Here is a 23,226-nt window from a genome sequence, read left to right as displayed (position 1 = left end):
GACAGGGGACAAAATAATTACATTGAACAGCCATTTTCAGAACCATTTAAGGTACAAGGGCTTTATCATGTGAAGTTATATTACCTTGAACTAAGCTGTCTTGCTATGTAGAATTCCAGAAATACCTTAATAATAATAATAATCTGAGAACAATTGGGGCGGCTAACTAAGTTAAAAACACAAAACATATAAAATCCCTGGTACCCTACCCTCCTTAAAAGAGTATTAAATCCAATGCAATATTTAAAAAACAGAACAAAAAACAACAAACAAGCATACAAGTTAAAAACTGACCAGAAGGTCAACAACATCATACCAACAAACAATCAGTGGGAGCAGCAGTATCTTTCCCAGACGTTTTCTAAGGCCGGGTTCTCTATTCCGGGAAGGCCTGCTGGAAGAGATCCGTCTTAACAGCCTTTTTAAAGCTGTCTAAAGATGTAAGTAGACGGATCTCATCTGGCAGGCCATTCCACAGTCTGCACTACCTCCCCTGTTTTCCAGTTCAGGGATTAGTTTAGTGCAGAGATTAATTTGGGGAATAATTTGGTATTAAAATGATATCTCCTTTACTTCTTCCTCTAACTAGTTATCATTTATGTAATCTCTGATCCTTTTTTTCTGACAATTGACATTTTTTACTTTTGTTGCCCTGCTATTTGCTGTAGAGTCATTCACTGGTCATATTTTAAGTTTATATTAAACTATGCTTTTATGAGAATGGATGAACAGAATCAAGCTGTAGGAAATATCAAGTTCGCATGCTTCCTCTCATTTCTACTTTCAGAAGTAGAAGTGAAAGTTTCCAGACTCCTCTTCCAACATAGCTCAAAGGAGGATTTTCAAAGCTCTGGATTCTCTTTTTCATTAACCACCAATTCCTCTGTTATTTTGACCCAGAACGTTGCTTCACATTAACCATTGTTAGTTTAAATAAGACAGCTTCACTAAATATGGTTTAAACTTGGCTTGTACTGTATAAGGCTGTCTTGAATTACAACTAACCATAGGTTTTATTATTTGAGGGAACATAACAAACTGGTTATGCAAAAACAGAAACTTACAAACCTCTTTGCTTGCCTGAAGGTAGGATGGTTGGAAAGTTCAAAAGCCAAAGATTAATTAAAATTCAGTCCTGCTTCTGGAGGTTGCAGTAACCTATCAATTAACTTGTCATGAGAAGGTGACCATTATCTATTGGTAGTATATTTTTTTGGACTCTTGGGGATGATTCATGTTCATGTATGTTAAGATAGATAGACAATATAGGTACAGTGGGATTTCACTATCCATGGGGGAGCCATTCAAGACCCCCGCAGATACCAAAATCCGTGGAATCTAAAATCCCGTTGTCCCTAATGGAAGCATGTGGATGCAGCTGTGCCACCAGTAGGGACAACAGGACTTCAGGTTAGCCTCCGTTGTTCCCAGTGGTGGTTCATGCCTGTGGCTATACCACCATTAGGGACAGTGGGACTTCAAGTGAAGTCCTGTTGTCTCTAATGGTGGCACTGCAGCACTCATGTGCCTCCACTGCGGACAGTGGGACTGTCCCTAATGGCCATGTGCATGCACTGCCATTGGGGAAAAACATGGGCTTGCCATCTGCAGATGTTTGAATCCATGGATGGCAAGTCCATGGATACCGAGGTCCCACTGTATAAACTTTTTCATGTACAGTACATTAGTAATATTTGAGCTTTTTTGCTTATACTATATTGGTTGACAATACACCAATCCCAAACATCACATTTTTGGGCAAGGTATTGGAGTGTGCAGTGGCTTCGCAATTCCAGGGGTTCCTGGATGAACTGGATTATCTAGATCCATTTCAGTCTGGTTTCAGACCTTGTTATGGGAAGAAGATGGCTTTGCTCACCTTAATGGATGACCTATGCCAGCAACTGCACAGGACCAGTATAGCCACATTGTGTTTGCTGGACCTCTTCATGAGATACTGTTCTACAGTGGCCACATTCTTTCCTGAAAAGGCATACTCCTTGGCCATTGGCCTACAGAATCCCATATGGTTCTCTTTTGTCCCATATGCTGTTTAGATGGAACTGCTGGGAGAGGTTACCTGGAATTTTGGGGCCAGGTGTCACGAGTATGCTGATGATACCCTGCTCTAGTACTCCTTTCCAGTTCCAATGAAGCACTTTTTATGCTAAACCACTGCCTTGTAGTTGTAAGAGGCTGTAATGAGAGTGAATAAACTGAAGCTTAATCCAGGCAAGACATGCGGTAGGTATGCCAAGTCAGTCAAAAGACAGATCTGTGAGAAGGGATTCAGCTTGTGTTAGATGGGGTTACATTCCTCATGAAAGTGCAGGTTTGCAATTTAGTTATACTTCTGGAGTCATCCCTGAACTTCGACTTTCAGTGGTGACCAGGAGTGCATTTGCACAGTTAAAGCTAGTGAGCCAACTGTGCCTGTTCATGGAGAAGTCAGATCTTGACATCGCAAAACTGATCAGAAACAAAAAGCTGCTGCAAGATTGCTAACTGGATTGCTAACAACATTGCTACAGGGAATACACAATTCCCTTGTTGCAATATCTCCATTGGTTACTGGTCCAATTCTGGGCACAATTCAGAGTGCTGATCTATAAAGCCCTATAAGGCTTGAGTCCAGTGTATTTGAAACTCTATATCTCCCCTTATGAACCCATTAAAGCTCTAAGATCTTCTGGAGAGGCATCTTTCTTTTCCTTCACCTTCTCATGTTCGTTTGGTGGGAACAAGGAAGAAGGCCTTCTCTGTGGCTTCTGCTACTCTTTGGAAATGCTTCCCTCCTTACTCTCCTGCCAGCTGAAACCAAGGCTTTTATGGATGGGATGGGATGGGCTTTTAAAGATGTCTTGTGCTGTGCTGTTTTTGTTTGTTTGTATAGTCTTTTAATGCATATTAATGTTTTTAATGTTTAATGTTTTAATTTTATAAATAATTTAAAATAGCTTTTATATAATGTCTAATAATTCTCCCAAATTCCTTGATTCCATTATGTAGAGAAAGGTGGGAAAGCAAATAATAAATAAATAAATGTTAAGAGAGATATTTTTGTGGCAGGAAGAGGCAACACTGAATTTCACCTCTCCTTTTCTCAAGTCCAGTTTCCCCAGATTTCTTTGAAGCTGCTGTTTATACAAAACGTGTTGATTGCATTCACTTAATGAATGCCACATCTGGTTTGACCCTCAGTTAGCTTTAGTTCCAATTAATTATATCTAAATGCTGCACTCTCCTGGATGGTGTTTTGATCTGCTTTTGGCTAAAAAAAACCCCAGTTTTTAAAAAGACTAAAACTCTGTGGTTGTGACTTTAAAATGTGGCAAGTTTTGTTTGTTTATTTTGGAAGCATAGCTTGCCAGTTTAAAAAAAATATTTGGCTTTCTTTCTTTTTCTTTGGTTTTGCATATAATATGAATCAAAATGGAGGCATCTCACTAGAGGTCCATGAGTGAACTGAAAGCTGAGAATCTGAAGTCAACAGGTGGACCCAAAGAAGTGTATCCAACTTTAAGTGTAGGCTAGTTAATGTGTTTCAACAGTAACACAGCTGGGCTTTCTTGAATAGTGAGCCTTAAATTCTTCCCTGTCTTTCCATGATGTAACTGCTAATGGCTGTGTGTGTGCACAAGGTGGTCTGCACTATGAACATAAAGCTATTTCTGCTAGTCTGGATTACTTACCACATTTATAGGTCAGAGTACATATAATTATCAAGCAATTTGCTGACATTTTTACCCTGTGTAGGGGAAGAGGATGCAAACATATGTGGAAGGCTTGCTTTATACCTTCGTCCTTGTGTTGTTTTTCTTCTAAAATTCTTGTCTACTGTTTTTTGGTGCATGAGAAATACCATGAAATAACAAAAGTTTGAATGTCTTACAATAATCTTCTGTTGTAAGGTGACCTTGCCAGTGAGGTTTTAACATAACAGAAAAATTTAAGCTTCTAGAAAGGTGATGCTTCTCAGAGCTGATCATGTTAATTGGCATATTTTTCATCATACAGGAAAACATCGCAAAACAGGAAGAGATGTAGCAATTAAAATCATTGACAAACTGAGATTTCCAACTAAGCAAGAAAGCCAACTTCGTAATGAGGTTGCAATTTTACAGGTATCTTTTATTTAATTACCAATTATATCCTGTGTGTATTTAATTTAGAGCAGGGCAATAAAACTTACTGAGAACAGGTTTCAGCAGTTGAAATCTATGTAACTAATTATGCCTTGAATCTCCAAATAAAGTTCTCCAGTAATGTCTTTTTCAAATAATTTCTAATCTGCTTTAAATACATACAAATTGAAACTAAAGTGTTAATAACTTGATAATTGGCATGTTTTGCAGTAAATGCACTTTTTAGATAATCTAAGCAATTATTATTCTGATGGCAAATCAGTGGTTATTAAAGGATCTTATTACTTGCACTTCCTTGTGAAGCAAAAAGAAAGCATGAGCCACATTTCCTTTGAACTATGGAATGAATTAGGGCTGCAGTTGAAAGGGAGGAAGAGAGAAGAAATTAGATATAAGGTTGGAAGTGAGTTTCCTGCAGGAGGGCATTGCCTGGCTGGCTGCAACCCTGAATAGGATCCCAGTACAGTGTACTTTAAAGAATGAAATGTTGTTTAAAGAATATGTATTCAAGACTTGAAATTTAGATTCCAGGATCCAACAAGTTGGAAGCAAGATGAAGATACAACACAGTACTTATTCCTTCAAAACAGCAAAAAAGGAACATGACACCTTTAAGAACAGCAGATTTATGATAGTAGTGATTCTTAACCTTTTTAGGGTCAAATAATTCTTTGAGAATCTGGTGAAATCTATGGACTCTATGCCTGGAAAAATGTACATAAACATAATAAATAGAAAACTCTGGATATGATTTATGTTATTGCATTGGAATGTGAATTCCTTCCCCTGTTCACTTTTGAAATGTTCTCCAATATAGAGGAAAAACTCTTTAAGGGAGAAAGAGTTATTGAATGAAGAGGGGAACTCCTTTTCAATGAGCTTAAACTTTATTCCATCTACGGTAGGATAGCTGTTCAAAATAATGAAATCAATGTGAGCTTCATCATGATTTTTTGTGATGTCAGTGAACTGTAATATTCTTTCAGCATTTGCATATATTTTGCAGAAAAGCTCTGTTATTGCATAGGTTTGATGAGTTTTTTCTGTACTTATTTAAAAAGAATATTCTCTTCACAGAAATTTTTATGCCATTAATACAGTTTCTATTCAATCACTAGTTAAGACTCCTTTGTTCTCCCAGGCCTTTTAAATCTTTGCTGCTGTAATCCCTATTATATTTTGTTTGTTTTATTTTATGTTTAGTTTTAGCTCATATGCTTTTTATTACATTTTAGTGTGTTGGTTCTACACTGCAGTTTTATTATCTTGATTTGGTCTCTGTGTCCATATCCTTTTATAATTTTTGGCAAATAAAAAATTACATGAAAAGATTTGATTTCCTTTGCATGGACTAATCTGGAATAAAAAAAATTATAATTTACACTTGAAAAGATAAAAATTGTTGTTTTAAGATTCACAGTGACAGGGAAAAAAAAACAGAAAAGCTCTTGAAGGGGGAAAAAAACATATTTTTGCACTAGTGTCACGGTCCTTTTGAAGCCTATCAAGTCATGGATGCTAGGCTAAGAACCCCTCCATTATGCCATGAGACTGTGGACTGTGGCCCACAAAAGCTCATGCTGTCTTTCTTACACCTGTTAAAGGTGCAGCATGAGCCTGTTGTAGATTGCAACATACTGATGTCCCTTTGGAAATGGTTCTGTTATGTTGCTCTTAGAATGAATTCATTAGGACTAAGTGTCTATTCTGTATATAGCTTTAGAATGTTCCTATTGACTGGTCAAAATTTTGACAGGTTCTAAGTTTGTGTTGTCCTGGCTGCTTCACTTTGCCTAGCAAATTATTGCCTGCATTTTTCTTCCTAGTATACCTACACTGGTGTTAAAGTAATCAAAAAATGAATAACCTAAGTTTCCTGAACCTTGACACTGGTTCTAGACAAATATATCTCATTCAAATAGTGTTTATCTTTTATAACAGAATCTGCATCACCCGGGGGTTGTAAATCTGGAATGCATGTTTGAAACACCAGAAAGAGTGTTTGTTGTTATGGAGAAGCTCCATGGAGACATGTTGGAGATGATCTTGTCAAGTGAAAAGGGAAGGTTGCCAGAGCGAATAACCAAGTTTTTAATTACACAGGTAAGAGCCCATTAAGGGGTGTCAGCTGTTACATTTCTTTCCCTGCAAGATTCACTTCTACAAATTAAAAATACCTTCACATAAACTTCACATAGCAAGCAGATGACATGCTAAATGAAAGTTTGGAGTGTGTTGGCAGGGGCTGAAAATGAGAAAGCGGGTACATTCCAGAATACAGAAAAAGTACAGTGTCCATTACTAGGATGGTTTTATGCTTTGTAGCTGGTTGTTTTTTTTTTTTTTTTTACCATATCTTTCTCTGTAGCATCTTTGTTATGAGAAGGTCTGAACAAAACTAGTCCCCACTAGAATCTACTCATTTAATTAATGGGATTTACATATTTGTTGACTATTATTCAGTAGTTGTTTCAGTGAGTCTCCTCTATTTCAGATTGGAAAACTGCCCCAGTTTATAATCTCTGCCTTGATTGTACCTTAATGCAAGAAATCCCTAGAAGCCAGAATGACCAAACTGAACATATTACTACGGCCTGTTACAGACAGCCAAAATAAAGCTGCTTCGAGTCACAGTGGAGGTATGGTGTTTCAATGATGCATGCATCCTAAGAGTCCAGAAGCCGCACCAAAGCCACGCTCCAGTCCTTAGGGCTGGAGCGTGGCTTTTGTGCGACTTCTGGACTCTTAGGACGCATGCATCATTGAAACACCATACAGTACCTCCACTGTGACTCGAAGCAGCTTTATTTTGGCTGTCTGTAACAGGCCGTATGTGGCTTTTAAACTGTGGTTAGACTTGGAGAAAAAAAAACAGTTTTGTGGATACTTTATCACACAATGACATCTTTGACCCATAGCAGCTGTATCCCCCAAGTCCAGTTTGGGCATCTCTTTTCATTGATGGGGGAAAGCCATCAATGAGCTCGCAATCATGCTAGTCCTTAAGTACAAAACAACACTGCTGGTGCAATTGCATTATTGACAGTCATGTGATGTCAGTGCCCCTCCTCTCCCTTATCCCCCTCCCCCTTGCGATTCTTAAATAGCTTGATTACCTTAATTTTTTTCTAGTTCTTTTTATAATAATAATAATAATAATAATAATAATAATAATAATAATATATTTATTGATATCCCACTTTCCTCCAGTAAAGAGACTCAAGTTGGCTAACAAAACTTAAATTTCAGTAGTAGAGCTCCAGAACTACACAAAAAAGTGAAAATCAAAATAAATCAAAATAAATTTTAATAATCCAAAAAGCATGATGGGTAGTGCATAGGGCAGGTAGGGCAGATTAAGGGGGAATTGGGAAGAATATGTGAAGACAGTAGCAGCCCCAGTCACATGACTGCAAAGACGTGCAGTAAAGGCTATTACACAAACAGGTACAATTCCATTTTCATTTACAAGTTCAATTGTGGCAAGAACGGGAATTGTGAGGAAAAGCTCTGAGACTAGTGTATGAGGTGACATGACTAGTTAAAAAAAAGATGACCATGTTTGGTAAAGTGGGAGTCAATAAGGAAATAGGAAAACAATGTGACAGGTAGATAGTCTCTATCAAGGAAGCCACAACCCTGTAATGCAGGTCCAGAGCAGCTCATCGCCCTGTTGATGACAACATGTCTTGGAGGTTTGCATCCAAAGGGTTGCTACAAGTTGCAGCTAACTTGACAGTAATTAACAATGACCTGGAGTTTGTATATGCAATGCAGTTTGTATATGTCATACATATATATTTGGTACTGATAATATTTTCTGAATACTTGGTATGGAAAGACTTTTTAAAATTAAGGAGCCTGTCATTCACATTATAGGTAGCATTCTTCTGTATCCCAATTCACAGGTGCCTGAGTAATATCATAGGCTACCCCTAAATCCCACTTCCTCCCCACCTCCCTGCTTTGCTTTCCAGCACTTATCTAAAATTGTATACAGCATGAGTTAAAAGTTTGCTTTCCCAAAAATGTTCTTTGTTCCCCTCCACTTCCCTAAATTAGTTTTCTGAAGTCTGGCCTTGGAAAGATTATCACAGGCCTGTTACAGACTGCCAAAATAAAGCTGCTTTGGGTCTCTTTGGAGGTATGCTGTTTAAATGATGCATGCATCCTAAGAATCTGGAAGCTGCACCAAAGCTGCACTCCAGTGCTTAGGAATGGAGTGTGGCTTTGGCGCGACCTTTGGACTCTTAGGACCCATGCATCATTTAAATAGCATACCTCCAAAGAGACCTGAAGCATCTTTATTTTGGCAGTCTGTAACAGGCCACAGTTTGTATTGGTGGCTGATGAAATGCAGTTCTCTTAACCAGTAGAGCAATGAGCATCTGTAAGTAGATATTTATACATAGTTTAAAAATTGTATTAATATTAGTCATGACAGTAGGAGTGTGCTACTAATTGGGAATAGTTAAATCATATAGTATCATATAGTAAAAGCATTTAAATCACTTGAATTAAATTGTCTTTGTGCTTGCTGTTGTTTCATCTCATATCCATAAAACAAATTAAAACAAATATTTGTACTGAAAAAATTAATGTTACCTAACAGCTGATTTCTTTCTTTTCAGATCCTTGTTGCTTTGAGACATCTTCATTTTAAAAACATTGTTCATTGTGATCTCAAACCAGAAAACGTATTACTGGCATCAGCTGATCCTTTTCCACAAGTAAGTAAAAATAACTCATTGTGTTTTGGGGAAAGTCAGCTCTAATAAAGCAGATTACAATTACTAAAATTTGTTTTGTGTCATTTCCCTTTGGATAGAATTGTTTAATCCCTTTTTAAAGGGGGGGGGATTGTATATATTGTATTTTTAAAGGTTGTACGCTGCTTTGATTGTGGTAACAAAAAGCGGGATATAAATTAAAGTTTTATTTATTATTATTTATTATTAATAGAAATTTAATAGGAGTTGGTTTCTCAGCAAATTGTTCAATGATAAACCATCTTCCTTTAATAAGTTAAAAACTCGGCTTTTCTTAGATGCTTACCATCCCAAGAACCCCTTCCTATTTTCCAACAGCCATCTGTCCCCTCTCTTGCATACCTGTTAAAATGGTAATGGGCAAATTTATACATCTTGCCAGTATTCCAAATTCTTGCCTTTACTCTAAAACGGTATACAGAGCAAACAGAGTATATCAGATTCCATATCTTTCCACCTGGCTCATCAGATGCACATATTTTCTGTGAACCTGCAAGTGAATAACCCCCTCTCATCCATCATGGTCATACTAATCAGTCCATATCTTCATTGGGCTACCAAATTTCAAATATCTTCCTTTAATCAAAATGAAGAGAACAATAGCTTATCTTCTCCCTCCACAGCATAACAAAAACACACCCAAATATGACATGAAAAAGGCTTCCGTATTACAGCTTTAGAGAAGTCTGTGGGTGCTTTCAGATGTGCCTAATTTGAATGGTGGGCCAGCATACTTGTCACAGTAAGGATCAGGCTCAGGGGAAACATGCTTTTTCTTATTTCCATCCAAAGCTAGCCATCACAATGGCAATTAGCTAGCTTCCTGTGGTATGATGGTAGAGCCATTGCCTTTCCTCTCTTTCAAGCATTTTAAAAACATTTCTAAAATAAGCTTAGGAGGTGGAATATGTGTACTTCTTTAAAAAGCAAGGAACAAACATCAAAAGAGAAAATATATATGCTGTGCTTAAAAAAAAAGTAAACAAGACTGATACTCCCTTTTACCATTGAGGAAGAGACAAGACAATCAACTAAACCAGTGTGAGATTAACTGATCAGGACATCTGTCATTGATATTTCAGACTTGTCAGGAAGCCGTGCTTATATTTATGGGAAACATAATGTATGGATGTTGTAGTTGACACAGGTCCAGTGGATGTAATCTTGGCACCTGCTTGTCCTGTTTTATTGGATAAGTTTTGATCTATGCAGCCTGATGATGTGGACAAGATCCTTGGGGAAGTGAGGACTACTACGTGCATACTGGGTCCTTGTCCTTCCTGGCTCCTCAAAGCAGCTAGAGGGGGCTGGCGAAGTGGGAAAAGGGAGTGGTGAAGCTTCGCTATAGCAAAGTAGATTGCCATCCTGCCTAAAGGAGGCTGTGGTGAGGCCATTACTGAAAAAGACCTCCCTGGATTTCTTATCCACCATCTTGCATAACTATCAGTCAGTCTCTAATATTTGATCCTTCGGCAAGGTTATGGAGTGGTGACCTCCCAGCTGGTTTCAGCAGTGGCCAGGAGTGCATTTGCACAGTTAAAACTTATGCGCCAGCTATGCCCATTCCTTGAGACGTTTGGATTACTGCAATGCACTGTACTTGGGGCTGCCTTTGGAAACTGTTCGAAAACTTCAGCATGTGCAAAATGCTGCTGCTGGAAACAGCTTCACTGGCTACCAGTACGTTTCTGGGCACAATTCAAAGTGCTGGTTATGACTTATAAAACCCTACATGGTTTAGGTCCAGATGATTTGAGAGACTGTATCTCCCCATACAAACCTGCTAGAGCCCTAAGATCTTCTGGGGAGGGCTTTCTCTCAGTCCCTCCACCATCACAGACTTGCCTGGTGAGGACACGAGACAGAGCCTTCTCGGTGGCTGGTCCTTCCCTCTGTAATGCTCTTCCATGAGAAGCAAGGCTGCCCCCCTCCTTGCTGATCTTTTGTCGGCAGGTAACACTGTCCCTGTTCAGGCAGTCTGTTAATATGTAGTTATAGGAAGGGTTTTATATGGGATGGGTATTGTGATTTTTCTTTATGCGGGGGATCTGTTTCGGACTCCCCTGCGTAAAGGGAATTCTGCCTATGCTCAAGCCCCATTTAAATGAATGGGGCTCGTGCACATGGCAGCACAGCGGCACAGCAGCACACGCACACCATTCCCTATGGGATGTGTCGCCCCTTCTCCCATTGCGGCTGCATTTGATGCAGGCGCACTGTATTGTGATTTTAATATTTGTAATTTTATATTGTTTATAGCTGATGTTTTAATTGTTTTATTGCAATATGTTTTTAAAATTGTTATTGTGAGCCACTATGGGCTCACAAGAAAGGTGGATAGAAATTAATTAAATAAATAAAGTATGCCCTTGCTTTTATTATATTCATACATATCCCATATGAAAATTCATTTACCTAAATATTTGTCTTCTTACTCTGACCCAGTCTTGGAAGTTCAAACGTGTGTTGTTGTTGTTGTTGTTGTTTGCCTATGCTGTAAAATGTATTAATGGTGTTGCATTTATAATACTTATAATCTGGCTTGACAGAAGAGCACTGTAGAAAGGTTATTACGTGTCACATGTAGAAGAGCACATGTAGAAAAGCTGCCCATGTAGTCAACATTGGCTGTGCAATATTACACAGTGTTAACAAAAATGAAGACCTATATCTAATCTCTACTTACCTTTCAACATATTAACAAGTTATTTGCATATATATGGATGATGTGTGTACCTCAAAGTACAAATAAATGAATAAATAAATATACGTTTGAATTTTAACAAGTTTGTATCATTGACTTCTGTGCTGACAGGTGAAGCTTTGCGATTTTGGTTTTGCCCGGATCATTGGAGAGAAATCGTTCAGACGTTCGGTTGTGGGTACACCAGCCTACCTTGCTCCTGAAGTCCTGAGAAACAAAGGGTACAATAGGTCATTAGATATGTGGTCCGTGGGGGTCATTATCTATGTCAGCCTTAGTGGTACATTTCCATTCAATGAAGATGAAGACATTCATGATCAAATCCAGAATGCTGCTTTTATGTACCCACCCAACCCCTGGAAAGAAATCTCCCATGAAGGTATTACTTTATTTAAAAAATCTAGTTTACACACACACACACACACACACACACGAAAATGAAAATATTTATATCCCTCTAGATTTCAGTGAGGGCTGCCTGAAGCAGTAAACACTTCAAACCTCCCTCCCTCATCCTCTATAAAAATATCACATATCTTTAAATAGATAAAAGGTAAGATTAAACAGATAGCTTTAAAAGAGAAGCCAGAAAACAATCCTGCCAAATAAGTAGTAGAACAAAGTGTATGCCAGAGTTCCCTTCTTGTACTTTCATAGGCTCATTTGTCTTGCAGAAGGGTGGGTGAAGGGGGATGAATTAGAGGAAGTTTCAAAGTTTTCAGTCAAAATTCTAAGAACATATCCTTATGGTCTGCCTTTCAATATTATGTGGCAGGATTTCCCCTCCTTGTCCCTCTCCCAGGTACACACACACACACACACACACACACACACTCAAAAAGAGAGCACTGTCCCACTTCAGGACATGGTTTGGCATCCTCCATTAGCCTGCTGGTATTTCAAGAATGCCCCTGCAAATGATTTCCAAAACCCAACAATAGGTCATCATTTGGAAAGAAAATAATGGAGTGTTGTTTGTGTATATACTTAGCAGTTCTTATGCTGTCTATACATATATTTATCTTCATCATAACAAATCTAGTATTGGATGTTGTACACAACATGTATACACAAGGTGTTTCTGTCATTTTGGTTTGATTAGGGGAATGATGGAGACATTCTTGCTTCCTCCCCAAATTAGAGCACCAGGTTTCCTAGATGTCTAGCTGCACCCAGCTAGCCAAATGAACATCAGCCTTCATAGATTTTCCTCATCATACTAGGCTTCTGTAACCATATATGATGCACCATAATCTAGGAGGATGGCCTGAACTACTGCTGCCACCCAAAAAAAAATTGACCCATCTCACCAGAAAATAGATAAACTCTCACAATCCAATAGAACAGTGTACATTTTCATAGTTGTGCAGGACTAAACTTGAATTGTGTACACATCTTTCAACTGTTGTGTGCCTTCAAGTCATTTCTGACTTAGGGCAACAACAAAGAAAACCTATCGTGAGGTTTTCTTGGCAAGATTTCTTCAGATAGGGTTTGCCTTTGCCTTCCTCTGAGGTTAAGAGTGTAGACTATCTAAAGTCAACCACTGAATTTAACTGACCAAGAGGGGATTTGAGCTTAGTTTCCCACAGTCCTAAGTGCATCTACAATGTAGAAATAATGCAGTTTTAACATAACTTTAATGCCATGGTTCCATCCTACAGATTCCTGGGATTTGTAGTTTTGTGAGGCATCAGCATTTTTTGGCAGATGGAGCTACAACACATAAACTGGTGTCAAGCTGTGTTATTTCTACAATATAGGCCTGAAACAGATGGGCCAAATAATGAGGCTTCCAGCCACTTAGGCAGCATGGCATTTAGATGAGATACACTCCCAAAGTGGCCAGAAGCCATGCCAAGGGCACACCAAGGCAGCAAAAGCCAGCCTTTTCAGGAGCAGATTAAATCCTCTCCTGCCGGCAGCCCATTCGGGACTGTAGTGGCAGCTCATTTTGAGAGCAGGCTGTGCAATTGCCATGGTCCTGAGCTAATTGTGGCCAGAACAGGCTCTGGCCATTCCTTTTGACTGATCTGGTTCACTCTATAGATAGATGCAGTCCAAATCCACACTCAAGCTACTATACTACAATGGTGCCCCCTCTCTCTCCCTCGTCATCTCTCTCTGTCTCTCTGTTTCTCTCTCTCTCTCTCTCTCTCTCTCACACACACACACACACACCCCTACCTACCTTCCAGTACTAATGTAGTATAGTATGGGATATTTTAATGTTTGATGGAGATACAAAACTTTGTAACTCTTCTTAAGACATGGAACATGGGAGAGATTGTGCATGTTTCTAGCAATGAAAGATGTATTTTATGTTATTTTTTGTAACAGTTCAGAGAACATTCAGGTAGGAAGGAAGTTTCATTCTTCCAGCAGGGGAAGGAGGATCAAGCCTGAGGTGAGAATTGTGTGACCTAAAAACCATATATGAGAGAGGGAGCATGTGAAGCCATTGGACCTCCTTCCCATCATATTTCCAATTCAAAATAGAATATTGTCTCCTGGGGACAAAACTGTTTACTCCCTGTTTTGGAAATGTCAACTGGATCTTGTTTGGTCTCCAACTTTTATAGTTAGTGACTATAACTTCACCTCTCCATGGCATATTTAACTAATCTAGAAGTATCTAATCAGTGGAGAGTCTTTACTCTAGCAAGATGCCATTCTCTCCTTCAGCTGTTCTTGAAAGCTGATATAGGAAGATCCCTTATTTAGAGAAACAATGCCTCTGTAAGTCTGGTTATATAGAAACAATAGAATTTGTGTTACTCCAATGTCTTTATTACAGAGACATTCACACTAGTTTCATTTCACCCATATTGTATAAATATCCAGGATGCAAAATTTAATAATTTCCTATTGTTTACAGACACTAAGCTTGATCTAACATGATATAACATGCCAATTGCATCTTTAATGTAAATATAGAATGTTGATGATGATGATGTGTGCCTCTAAGGCATTATTGACTTATGGTGGCCCTAAGGCAAACTTATTATAGGGTTTTCTTGGCAGGTTTCAACAGAGGGGGGTTACCATTGCCATCCCTGAGAGGGTGTGCCTTGGTTTTGATGATCAAGCAAGGAATCCAGCACACAAACCTCTGCACTATAATAGCCTAACATATATAAGAATTTGAAAATTATTTTACTTCTTGTTCTAGTGCCAGCTTTGAACCAATGTGCAGCTACAACCTATGCACCTATACATAGCTACGTGCAGCTACAACCTATGAAGCTATATATTTGTGTACAACTTCAGAGAAAGATGGTTAATCCAGTGATTTTGCAATGTGTCTGTTCTTTGCCATTCAGAAAGAAGTAATGATTTACCTAATCACAATACCAAAAGCAAAGGGAAAATATATTATTGCTGGAGAGGGAGCTTTGAAAATTAGCACCAAGGTCTATTCATTTGATTCCTGCCTTGCGTTTCATAGTGAGAGTTTCTGTTTCACCTCTTTAATGTAGGCAATATTTCTCATTAAAATGTGGAAAACAGAATGTATGATTGCCAATAAAAAGAATTGCATATTGATTTAAAGGCTTTAACTTGGCCTTATTATTTTGAAAAGCAGTATTCTGCTCAAGGCTGTTCTAGCCCATCACAGCATCTAGCAAGAAAATTGGTTGACACTCAAGGCATGTTACTTATGTCATTATATATGAAAAAACTTGTAACTTTAAAAGTTCCTTGTGCCTGCCCAGCCTTACAGCTGGTTATGTTTTTGATCCTACCTTCATTCTTAGAATATTTTTCTAAGTAATTTGGAATATAAGGTAACAGAAGAGAATACCAGTGATTTTAATTTTGTAAACATAGGTTATACCATTGTACAATAATATCAGTTGATGTCCTTCTTATTTTCTAAATTTATGGTGTGCAACCACTTGTCAGGTTCATACTAATCTTTCTTACCATATTAAATGCTACTTTGTGGGTTAACTGAGAGCAGCACACTTATTTGGTTTCCCTAGAATCAGCCCTATGCATGAATTAGAGGGCTCATAATTCTCTAAGAGAAAAACATAATTTACATGCAAAAGGTTCTGGGTTCAGGCCTCACCATTAAAGAATGAGGAAGTAAGGCTGCATGTGACCTCTGCCTCACGTTCCTCAGAAACTGCTTCCAGCTACATAATACACATCTGGCCTATATGGCTAATGATCAGGTAGGATAAAATATAATAACACTTAGTGTATTCAGTGAATACTTGATGTTAACAAATTATTTGTGTTCAGGTGTTTATATATTTAGCATTTTCATTCTCTTCTTTAGCTGAAAAAGGTGACTTATATACAATTGATAAGACAAGACAAACCAAATCATGCCAATATATTCACAATCTGAGAGGTTGTGCAGACTAGCAAGAAAAGCTGTCCTGGGAGTAGAGTGTCCATATGATGCATGCCCCGGCTCCGCCTTCAGGCTGGCGTGATGCCGCATGCCACACCACACAGCATCACAGTGCTCCTATGGTGCTGCGTCCACATGACTCAGCGCCGAAGGAGCACCATGAAACTATGGCACCATGCCTATTGTGTCCTTTGCAGTGCACAAAAAGGAGCCACATTTTGCGGCTCCTTTTTGCACCTTGCAAAGGCCAGATCGGGGCCGCTGTGTGTGGCTGCCACGTCTCTGATCTCACCATAAATGGGGCAGTCTGCATAGCCCCTGAGAGATGTTAGAACAAGACAGACACTTCCCATAGGTTACAATCTCAGAGAAGACACAGAAAGAAACTAGCAACCTTCAGGTCTTAATGTTAAATAACAGTTCCTCTTATAACCTACTGGAAGGAAAAAAATTTAGACCAGGGGTTCCCAACCTGGGGTGCCTACAAGGGGTGAAAGAAGAAATTTCAGGGGTGTGACAAAGAATGACTTGTGCCCTTTAGTAATAGGCCATCACTCATTTTTTTCTGAATAATTTAATCTACCATATATAGTCAATCTCATGTATAAATTGAGGGCAAGTTTTAGGGGGCAAAATGATGGATTTTGACATGACCCATGGATAAGTTGAGTATAAAACTTGGAGGCTCCTTCAGTGTGTGTATGTGAGTGGCAAGAAGGAAGCAGCAGTCAATATGAGGCTTCAGTGTTTCTGCCTTCGTTCCCGAGACAGCCAAAGCACATGGGTGGGAGAGGGACTGTTAAACAAACATGAATTAATCAATCAAACACCAAGGACTCTATCTGCTTGACTCAGGACAGAAAGAAACTGCATAGGGAAATCTGAAAGAGCTGCTATCACATAGTTTATGTGCTTTTAACAACTATGTCCTCAACTAAATTATTATTTTTTAAAAGATTTGAAGTGAAGAATACTTGAATTCTCTGTCCATAAGGGACTAAATGTTGTGATATTGAGATTAGACACAAAAATATTATTGAAACACATATTTCAAATGACAGATTACACTTATTGCAGAACCTGTCTGGATACTATATATAGATAAAAGCATTTGTTTTGTGTTTATCTCAGCCTCTTTGTGGACAGAACATCAAATGTAGGTCTTACTGTTTAGTAAGAATGAGCACTAACTACATTGGAATAGAAACCAACTATATTGCTTGTAGCAGAATAAAATTGGTTCACAGCATCAGATAGGATTAATCCATTCATTGGTTGACCTGACCTCCAGCCAAGGAAAATCTATTCAACAAGCCTGTGGGATGGGTACTGTTGTAATGATAGACACAGGAATCTGCTTGGGCAGAAGCTACTGTGTGGTTTCACTGCCACCTAGGAATGAGACAGAGCCATCTGCCTCCTGAGCTGGGTGTGATCTGGACGCTGACACATCCAAGGTCCCTAAAAAAGAATTCCCATACTGGATATGAATGACAAATGGCCCCTGTTGAAGTGATCTGAATATCTATGTCAAACCTATCCATATTTGTTACACTCTATATTAGCAGTGTTGAACTACAAACACGAACTGAGGGAGGGTTGGTAGGAACAATGACTGAAGCTGTCTGAATGTTGGTATGATTTAGAAAGCTGCTTATATGTGCCAGGAGTGGAGCTGAGAGAAATCTCACTTTGCTCTTGAGCTTCCTACTAGCTAACCAGGGTGCCTCTGGTTGGTTGGTTGGCCATCCTACTCCATTCCAGAGATCAGGGAAACTGTTGGCTTCTGGGAAATAAATAGCCCCCATGTTTGTAACATGGTACCACCCACAGCTGCAGTCTGTAATGTGGTGGTCCCAATCCTTATGTTATGTGTAGGAGAATCACATACTACCTGAGGAACAAGGCTGCACTACCAGATGGACTGTGACATTCTTCACCCAAGATAGTCCCTACAGTGATGTGTTGAGCCTGGATGTCTGATGAGATACACCCCCCCCCCCCAAAAAAAACCCCATATATATTGTAGCAAGTGTGAAGTAGTGGTTTGAGTGTTGGAGTACCACTCTGGAGATCATGGTTTGATTCCCTGCTCAGTCATGAAACCCACTGGGTGATGTTGGGTAAGTCACATGCTCTCACCTTCAAGGGAAGCAATGGCAAAGTTCCTCTGACTAAATCTTCCCAAGAAAACCCCAAGATATGTTTGCCTCAGGATCACCATAAGCTGGAAACAACTTGAAGGCACACAACAACAACATGAACACATACTGGTCTCATAATCCAAGGAACATATGGAAGCGGTTACTGTTTTTCATGCCATCTCCCCCCCCAACTGTAGTTTTCCTTGCACCCTACTGTATTGTGGAATTGGCTTGGAAGTTGAAGCATTTGTTTAATGAAGCCTAGTACGTGAATGAGCATAAATATTAAAACATTGAGTTTTATATGTGGGTACCATTTGCAATATACAGTGAAAAAAAACCCTGTTACTTTAGAGATATTGGTCTAAAACAAAGATGAGGTATGTCCACACACATGGGAACCATACTTTTTTCTCTCTGCAATAGTCACTGTCAAACAGATACACAAACCAAAAAATATCTTACCTAACAAGGAAGCAAAGCAAAGAATAGCAATATTGCAGTTGTATTTTTGGTACTAAAGAAGAGTACTGTGTAGTACATTGCTGTATCTGAAATGTCAGAGGAGTAGTAAAATGCTTGTGTGTTTTTCTTTATCTTTATTTCAACTTAAAAAAATTATTACTTTTACATATGTGTTTGTGTGAGAACTCATAGTAACTTGGTTAAAACAGGCAGAAAGTCGGAGTACATCAACTGGCATAACATTTGGAAACAGTGATAATTTTTTGTGGGTTTTTCGGGTGATGCGGCCATGTTCTAGAACAGTTCTTCTAGAACATGGCCACATAGCCCGAAAAACCTACAAAAAACTATGGAGGCCGGCCATGAAAGCCTTCAACTTTACAGAGACTGATAAGTTTTGTTTTGCAGTTTAGTTTTTGTTACCATATCTGTCTTGTTACTATATGAGATTCAAGCAGGCATTTGAGAGTGATGTCTTTCAATATTATTTTTTTTCTCTAGCTATTGATCTCATAAATAATTTGTTGCAAGTGAAAATGAGAAAGCGCTACAGTGTGGACAAGACATTAAGCCACCCGTGGCTACAGGTAATGCTGTAAATTTCATGTCTTTTGCCTTCTGTGTCTTTATAGTTAGATACCAAATATGGGCATTTTTATAACTCCCACTCCAAACTGAAGGAGAGTTATCTGTACATCAACAAAGAGTAATGGTTAAACTAAGTGATGCATTCCTTGTTCAGGAGTTGCTGAAAAGTGTGCTCAGAATGCCAGTCATTAGAAGCCAAGTGTTAACATTTGAATGTCCATTCAAACATCTGCCAGAGTATGTATAGTATCCTGATCCTAGCAGAGGCTGTACCTCAGTGGCAGGACATATGCTGCATACAAAAGGACTGAGGTTCAATTCCGGGTATCATTAGGATACCCAAGTAGGACATTATTTTTCATGTTTTTGGCTGCTTCTTAGTTGCTCTTTACTGCTGTATATTTTTTATTGCTTTTATTGGTTTGTCCTGCATTTTTGCAGATTTACTATTTTATAAATTTACTGGCTGAATTAATGGTACATGTATAAGGTTTGACTTACCAAACTGTAATTGATTCACTAGATTTATTCTCATTGGGACTAACACTTAGATTTAGACCAGTTAAAACTGGTGATGCACCTGCATTTTTGGATAGTAGCATATACCATCTGCCTTACTCTTGTTAGAATATAAAGAAATGAGCATTTGAGGTATTGTCTTTTCATATGGATCATATTATTTTGCCTCCTCGCAGGATTACCAAACCTGGCTAGATCTACGTGAGCTTGAGTGTAAAATAGGAGAACGTTACATCACCCATGAGAGTGATGACTCACGGTGGGAACAGTATGCAGGGGAAAATGGATTGCAGTATCCAGCACACCTTATCAGTTCAAGTGCTAACCGCAATGAAAATCCTGAGCCAGAGGAAGCAGAGTTGAAAGCCCTCAGTGAGCGTGTCAGTATCCTTTAAATTGCAGCCCTTGTAATCTGTCAAAACACTGTGGAACTAATAAATACATACGGTCATGTTTAACATTTGCTTTGCAGAACTGCCATTATTTTCTGTCAGATGGGAACAAAGCTGTTACACTGTTACCACCATTGATGTATGGGAGTTGCCAAGACAAATCAACAGAAGCATTTAAAAAAAAAAAATTGTGTGAGCAACTGTGTTATATTAACAAAAAGTTCTCAGAAACACTCAACCTGTTGTTGTGGATGATTCCTGTTGTATGCTGAGTATTCAAACCTATTTCCACTGTGCCTTTTCAGAGAAGTGTTTCCTTTACTCAAGTCTCATTTTGTAAGACAAAACATCTCCAGGCAGATCTCTGCTTTTGTGTTCATTATTAATTGGTATTGTATTTGTTTGCAAACTCTTGAAGAGTAGATTACTAATGCTGTTCTGTGAACAACTTTTAACATTTTCAATAAAGTTGGGGATTTCTGTTTTTTTGTTTTGCTGTGGAACAATATATTGTGATATTGATGCAAAAAGCATGGGGGAAATTGTAAAAAAAGACACAGAATTGTACAGATGCAGACCAGACACCCCTCTGTGATGAGCATTTGAATGAACGCACCGGCCAATGAATCACATTACTCAGTCATGGAAGGTGCAAAATGTTAAACCTAAATGCCTTAGTAATGTACATTGTAGCCCTTATTGGTAGTTTATTTCCTTGTTCTTACAATATCCTGCTGTAACATGTACACTTAGAAGCTAAAAATCATATTGCCTTTATGTATGTTTTGAATAAAATTCTGCTTAAAAGATATGTTTTGATGTTGAAATACTTTATACCAATCTTAAGAATTTCCAAGTTTGGAGCAAGAGCATTGGTAAAAATATTAACTAATATAAATCATTTTTAAATAATATGGTCCAATGATTCTAAATTATGTTAGTGGTAACACCAGTAATGGTGTTCATACCATTAATGTCTGATTTAAAAAAAGTAACAGTGGATGAAAAATTAACATTAGAACTGCAGTTTTGGATAGCAGTGCTGAGAACACATGTCTTGGAAATAAATCCAGTTCATCTATATAACTTGATACCTGGTTAAGTAGATAGGTGGATAGATAATTTGTTATTTTAATTACCAGGTTCAGTGAAGTTATTTCTTGAATATTCCTGATGACTCACTCGGGGTCACAAAATGTGTTTTCAAATTCAGATCATAGTTGATGTCTATGTAATGTTAAGGCAGGTTACTATAATATGTACTATTGTATATTGGCTGTAGTACTCCCCTGATGACTCATGGAGTCTGTACAGATCACCCTCTAGCAAGTTGTGGCTCTCAGGCAGTATATTATGCTAATTTTCCAGGCTCTGCAAGGCTTCCTAAAGAATTGATTCAGATTTGCATGACTGTATTCTCAGTTACTTGCTTGTGCTAAGAATGAGCCATCACACATCTGAGAACACAGAAATATGTGATCTCCTCAAGGCAATGCTTTTTATTAATAGCTCTCAAATCATTTGCTACATGTATAGACTAATATCTGTAAAAACATCAAGTGATAGATATGCATAGCTCCTTCCAAATATCTGTTTAAAGCAAATTTTTATAAAACAAGTGTATGTTGCATTTACACATGTTATGGAATATAGTCAGATGGATGTCTGGGAAAGGAAGGTCAATAAGATTGATGTCTGCATGTGGCTGTGTACGTACATATTATAAAAGTTGGATGTGCCTCTGCTTATTGTATAAAATCACAGATCAACCATCAGTGGTAGGAATTAAACGCAAAATCCTATTGGGTAGTTACAAATGCATAATCTAGAGTCACACACTTGTGACTGTTTCATGTTCATAATCCCTACATGGCCTAGTTTTGGGGATGCATAGGCATAGTGACATTCTCCAATCCTCACTTACTGGACAGCAGCCCCTACAACTGAGGGAGTCTGCTCACCTGTCATCCAGAAAGCAGTAGGTGATGGTCCCAATCTCCCTTGCAAGAATGATCACTGGCTTGAAGAGGAATTGCAGTAGGGACCTGTTTCTGCTTGTTGCAATAAAGACTGTTCACATTAGGAAGTGGCATGTCACTATAAAGATGGTGCTTGCTCATGTGAAACTCTCCAACAAGATTCTGTTTTTTTGTTTTTTTTTCTGAGAAGGGAATCAAAGGAAGTAGCTTGCCCACCAGGACAAAGTGATGTATAATTAAAACAGCAATAAAACCATACATTAAAAACAGGAGATCATAATAGCAAAATAAAAGCAGTAATGTGACTTTTTTAAAAAAAGGAGTAACATTATCAAAGGCTCAAAGGAACAATACAAGTTTTGCTGCTAGTTAAAAACATGTTAAAGATGGAGCCAACCTGACTTCCCATTGGGAGGACTTCCATATTCAGGATGCTGCTATAGGGAAGAGCCCTTATCCCTTGTACCCACCAACTTATACTTTAGGTGGTAGGACATAGCAGAGGGCCTCTGATGGAGATCATAAAATTACAGTTAGCCCTTCACACTCATGGACCTGGCATTCGCGAATTTGATTATTCAAACAAAACAGCTTCATTTATACACCACTTCATACTGAACTAACAGTGTCTAAGTGGTTTACAACTGTAAGCTAATTCCCCCCAACATTCTGGGTACTCATTTTAGCGACCTTGTAAGGATGCAAGCCTGAGTCAAGCTTGAGCCCTTTTGCTGGTATTGAACTAGCAACCTTATGGTTTTGAGTGAGGGGATGCAGTACAGGCATTTAACCACTGCACCACCAGGGCTCTTTCACGATTGGAAGGGCTGGGGAGCCCACCCCCAACCCCTTCTCTCATCTGATGCCTGGGACAGCTTGCTCATGCATGGACTCCCCTGGCCCCTCTTCCCATGCCTGGGACAGCATGTCCCAGGCATGAAAGGAGGAAGTGGGCAGGGCTTGCCCTATTGGTGAATTTTCCACATTTGCAGGGGCCTTGTTCCCCCAACCTCCGTGAATGTGGAAGGCCGACTGTATTAGGCAGTCCTACCTTCTGAGTTCTACCACCTGGAAATCAGTTCCAGAAGATAACACTCGAACACTGTAGGATGTGGAGCTAGAAAACTCCAATTTCTTTTAAATCAGTCTCTCTTG

At 38.7% G+C, this 23,226-nt stretch overlaps 1 protein-coding gene across 4 annotated transcripts in view; it reads left to right on the top strand.

Annotated features, from left to right (window-relative positions):
- The window catches only part of PRKD1 (protein kinase D1), a 154,578-nt gene extending 131,879 nt beyond the window's left edge, over nt 1-22,699 (top strand). For 3 of the 4 annotated variants that reach the window (XM_042445512.1, XM_042445514.1, XM_042445515.1), the window contains 6 exons: nt 4,018-4,124; nt 6,087-6,248; nt 8,777-8,875; nt 11,730-11,997; nt 19,095-19,180; nt 19,877-22,699. In XM_042445512.1, coding sequence (XP_042301446.1) covers nt 4,018-4,124; nt 6,087-6,248; nt 8,777-8,875; nt 11,730-11,997; nt 19,095-19,180; nt 19,877-20,095 — 941 coding nt within the window. In that variant the 3' untranslated portion in view covers nt 20,096-22,699. Of the gene's footprint in view, nt 1-4,017; nt 4,125-6,086; nt 6,249-8,776; nt 8,876-11,729; nt 11,998-19,094; nt 19,181-19,876 lie in introns of those variants that run through there. The other variant, XM_042445516.1, reaches the window with a different exon arrangement.
- Nucleotides 22,700-23,226: the final 527 nt, after the last annotated feature.

Source organism: Sceloporus undulatus, chromosome 1 (genome assembly GCF_019175285.1).
Source record: "Sceloporus undulatus isolate JIND9_A2432 ecotype Alabama chromosome 1, SceUnd_v1.1, whole genome shotgun sequence".
In the NCBI taxonomy this organism is placed as follows: Eukaryota; Metazoa; Chordata; class Lepidosauria; order Squamata; family Phrynosomatidae; genus Sceloporus; species Sceloporus undulatus.
This window is presented reverse-complemented; position numbering and strand designations above follow the sequence as displayed.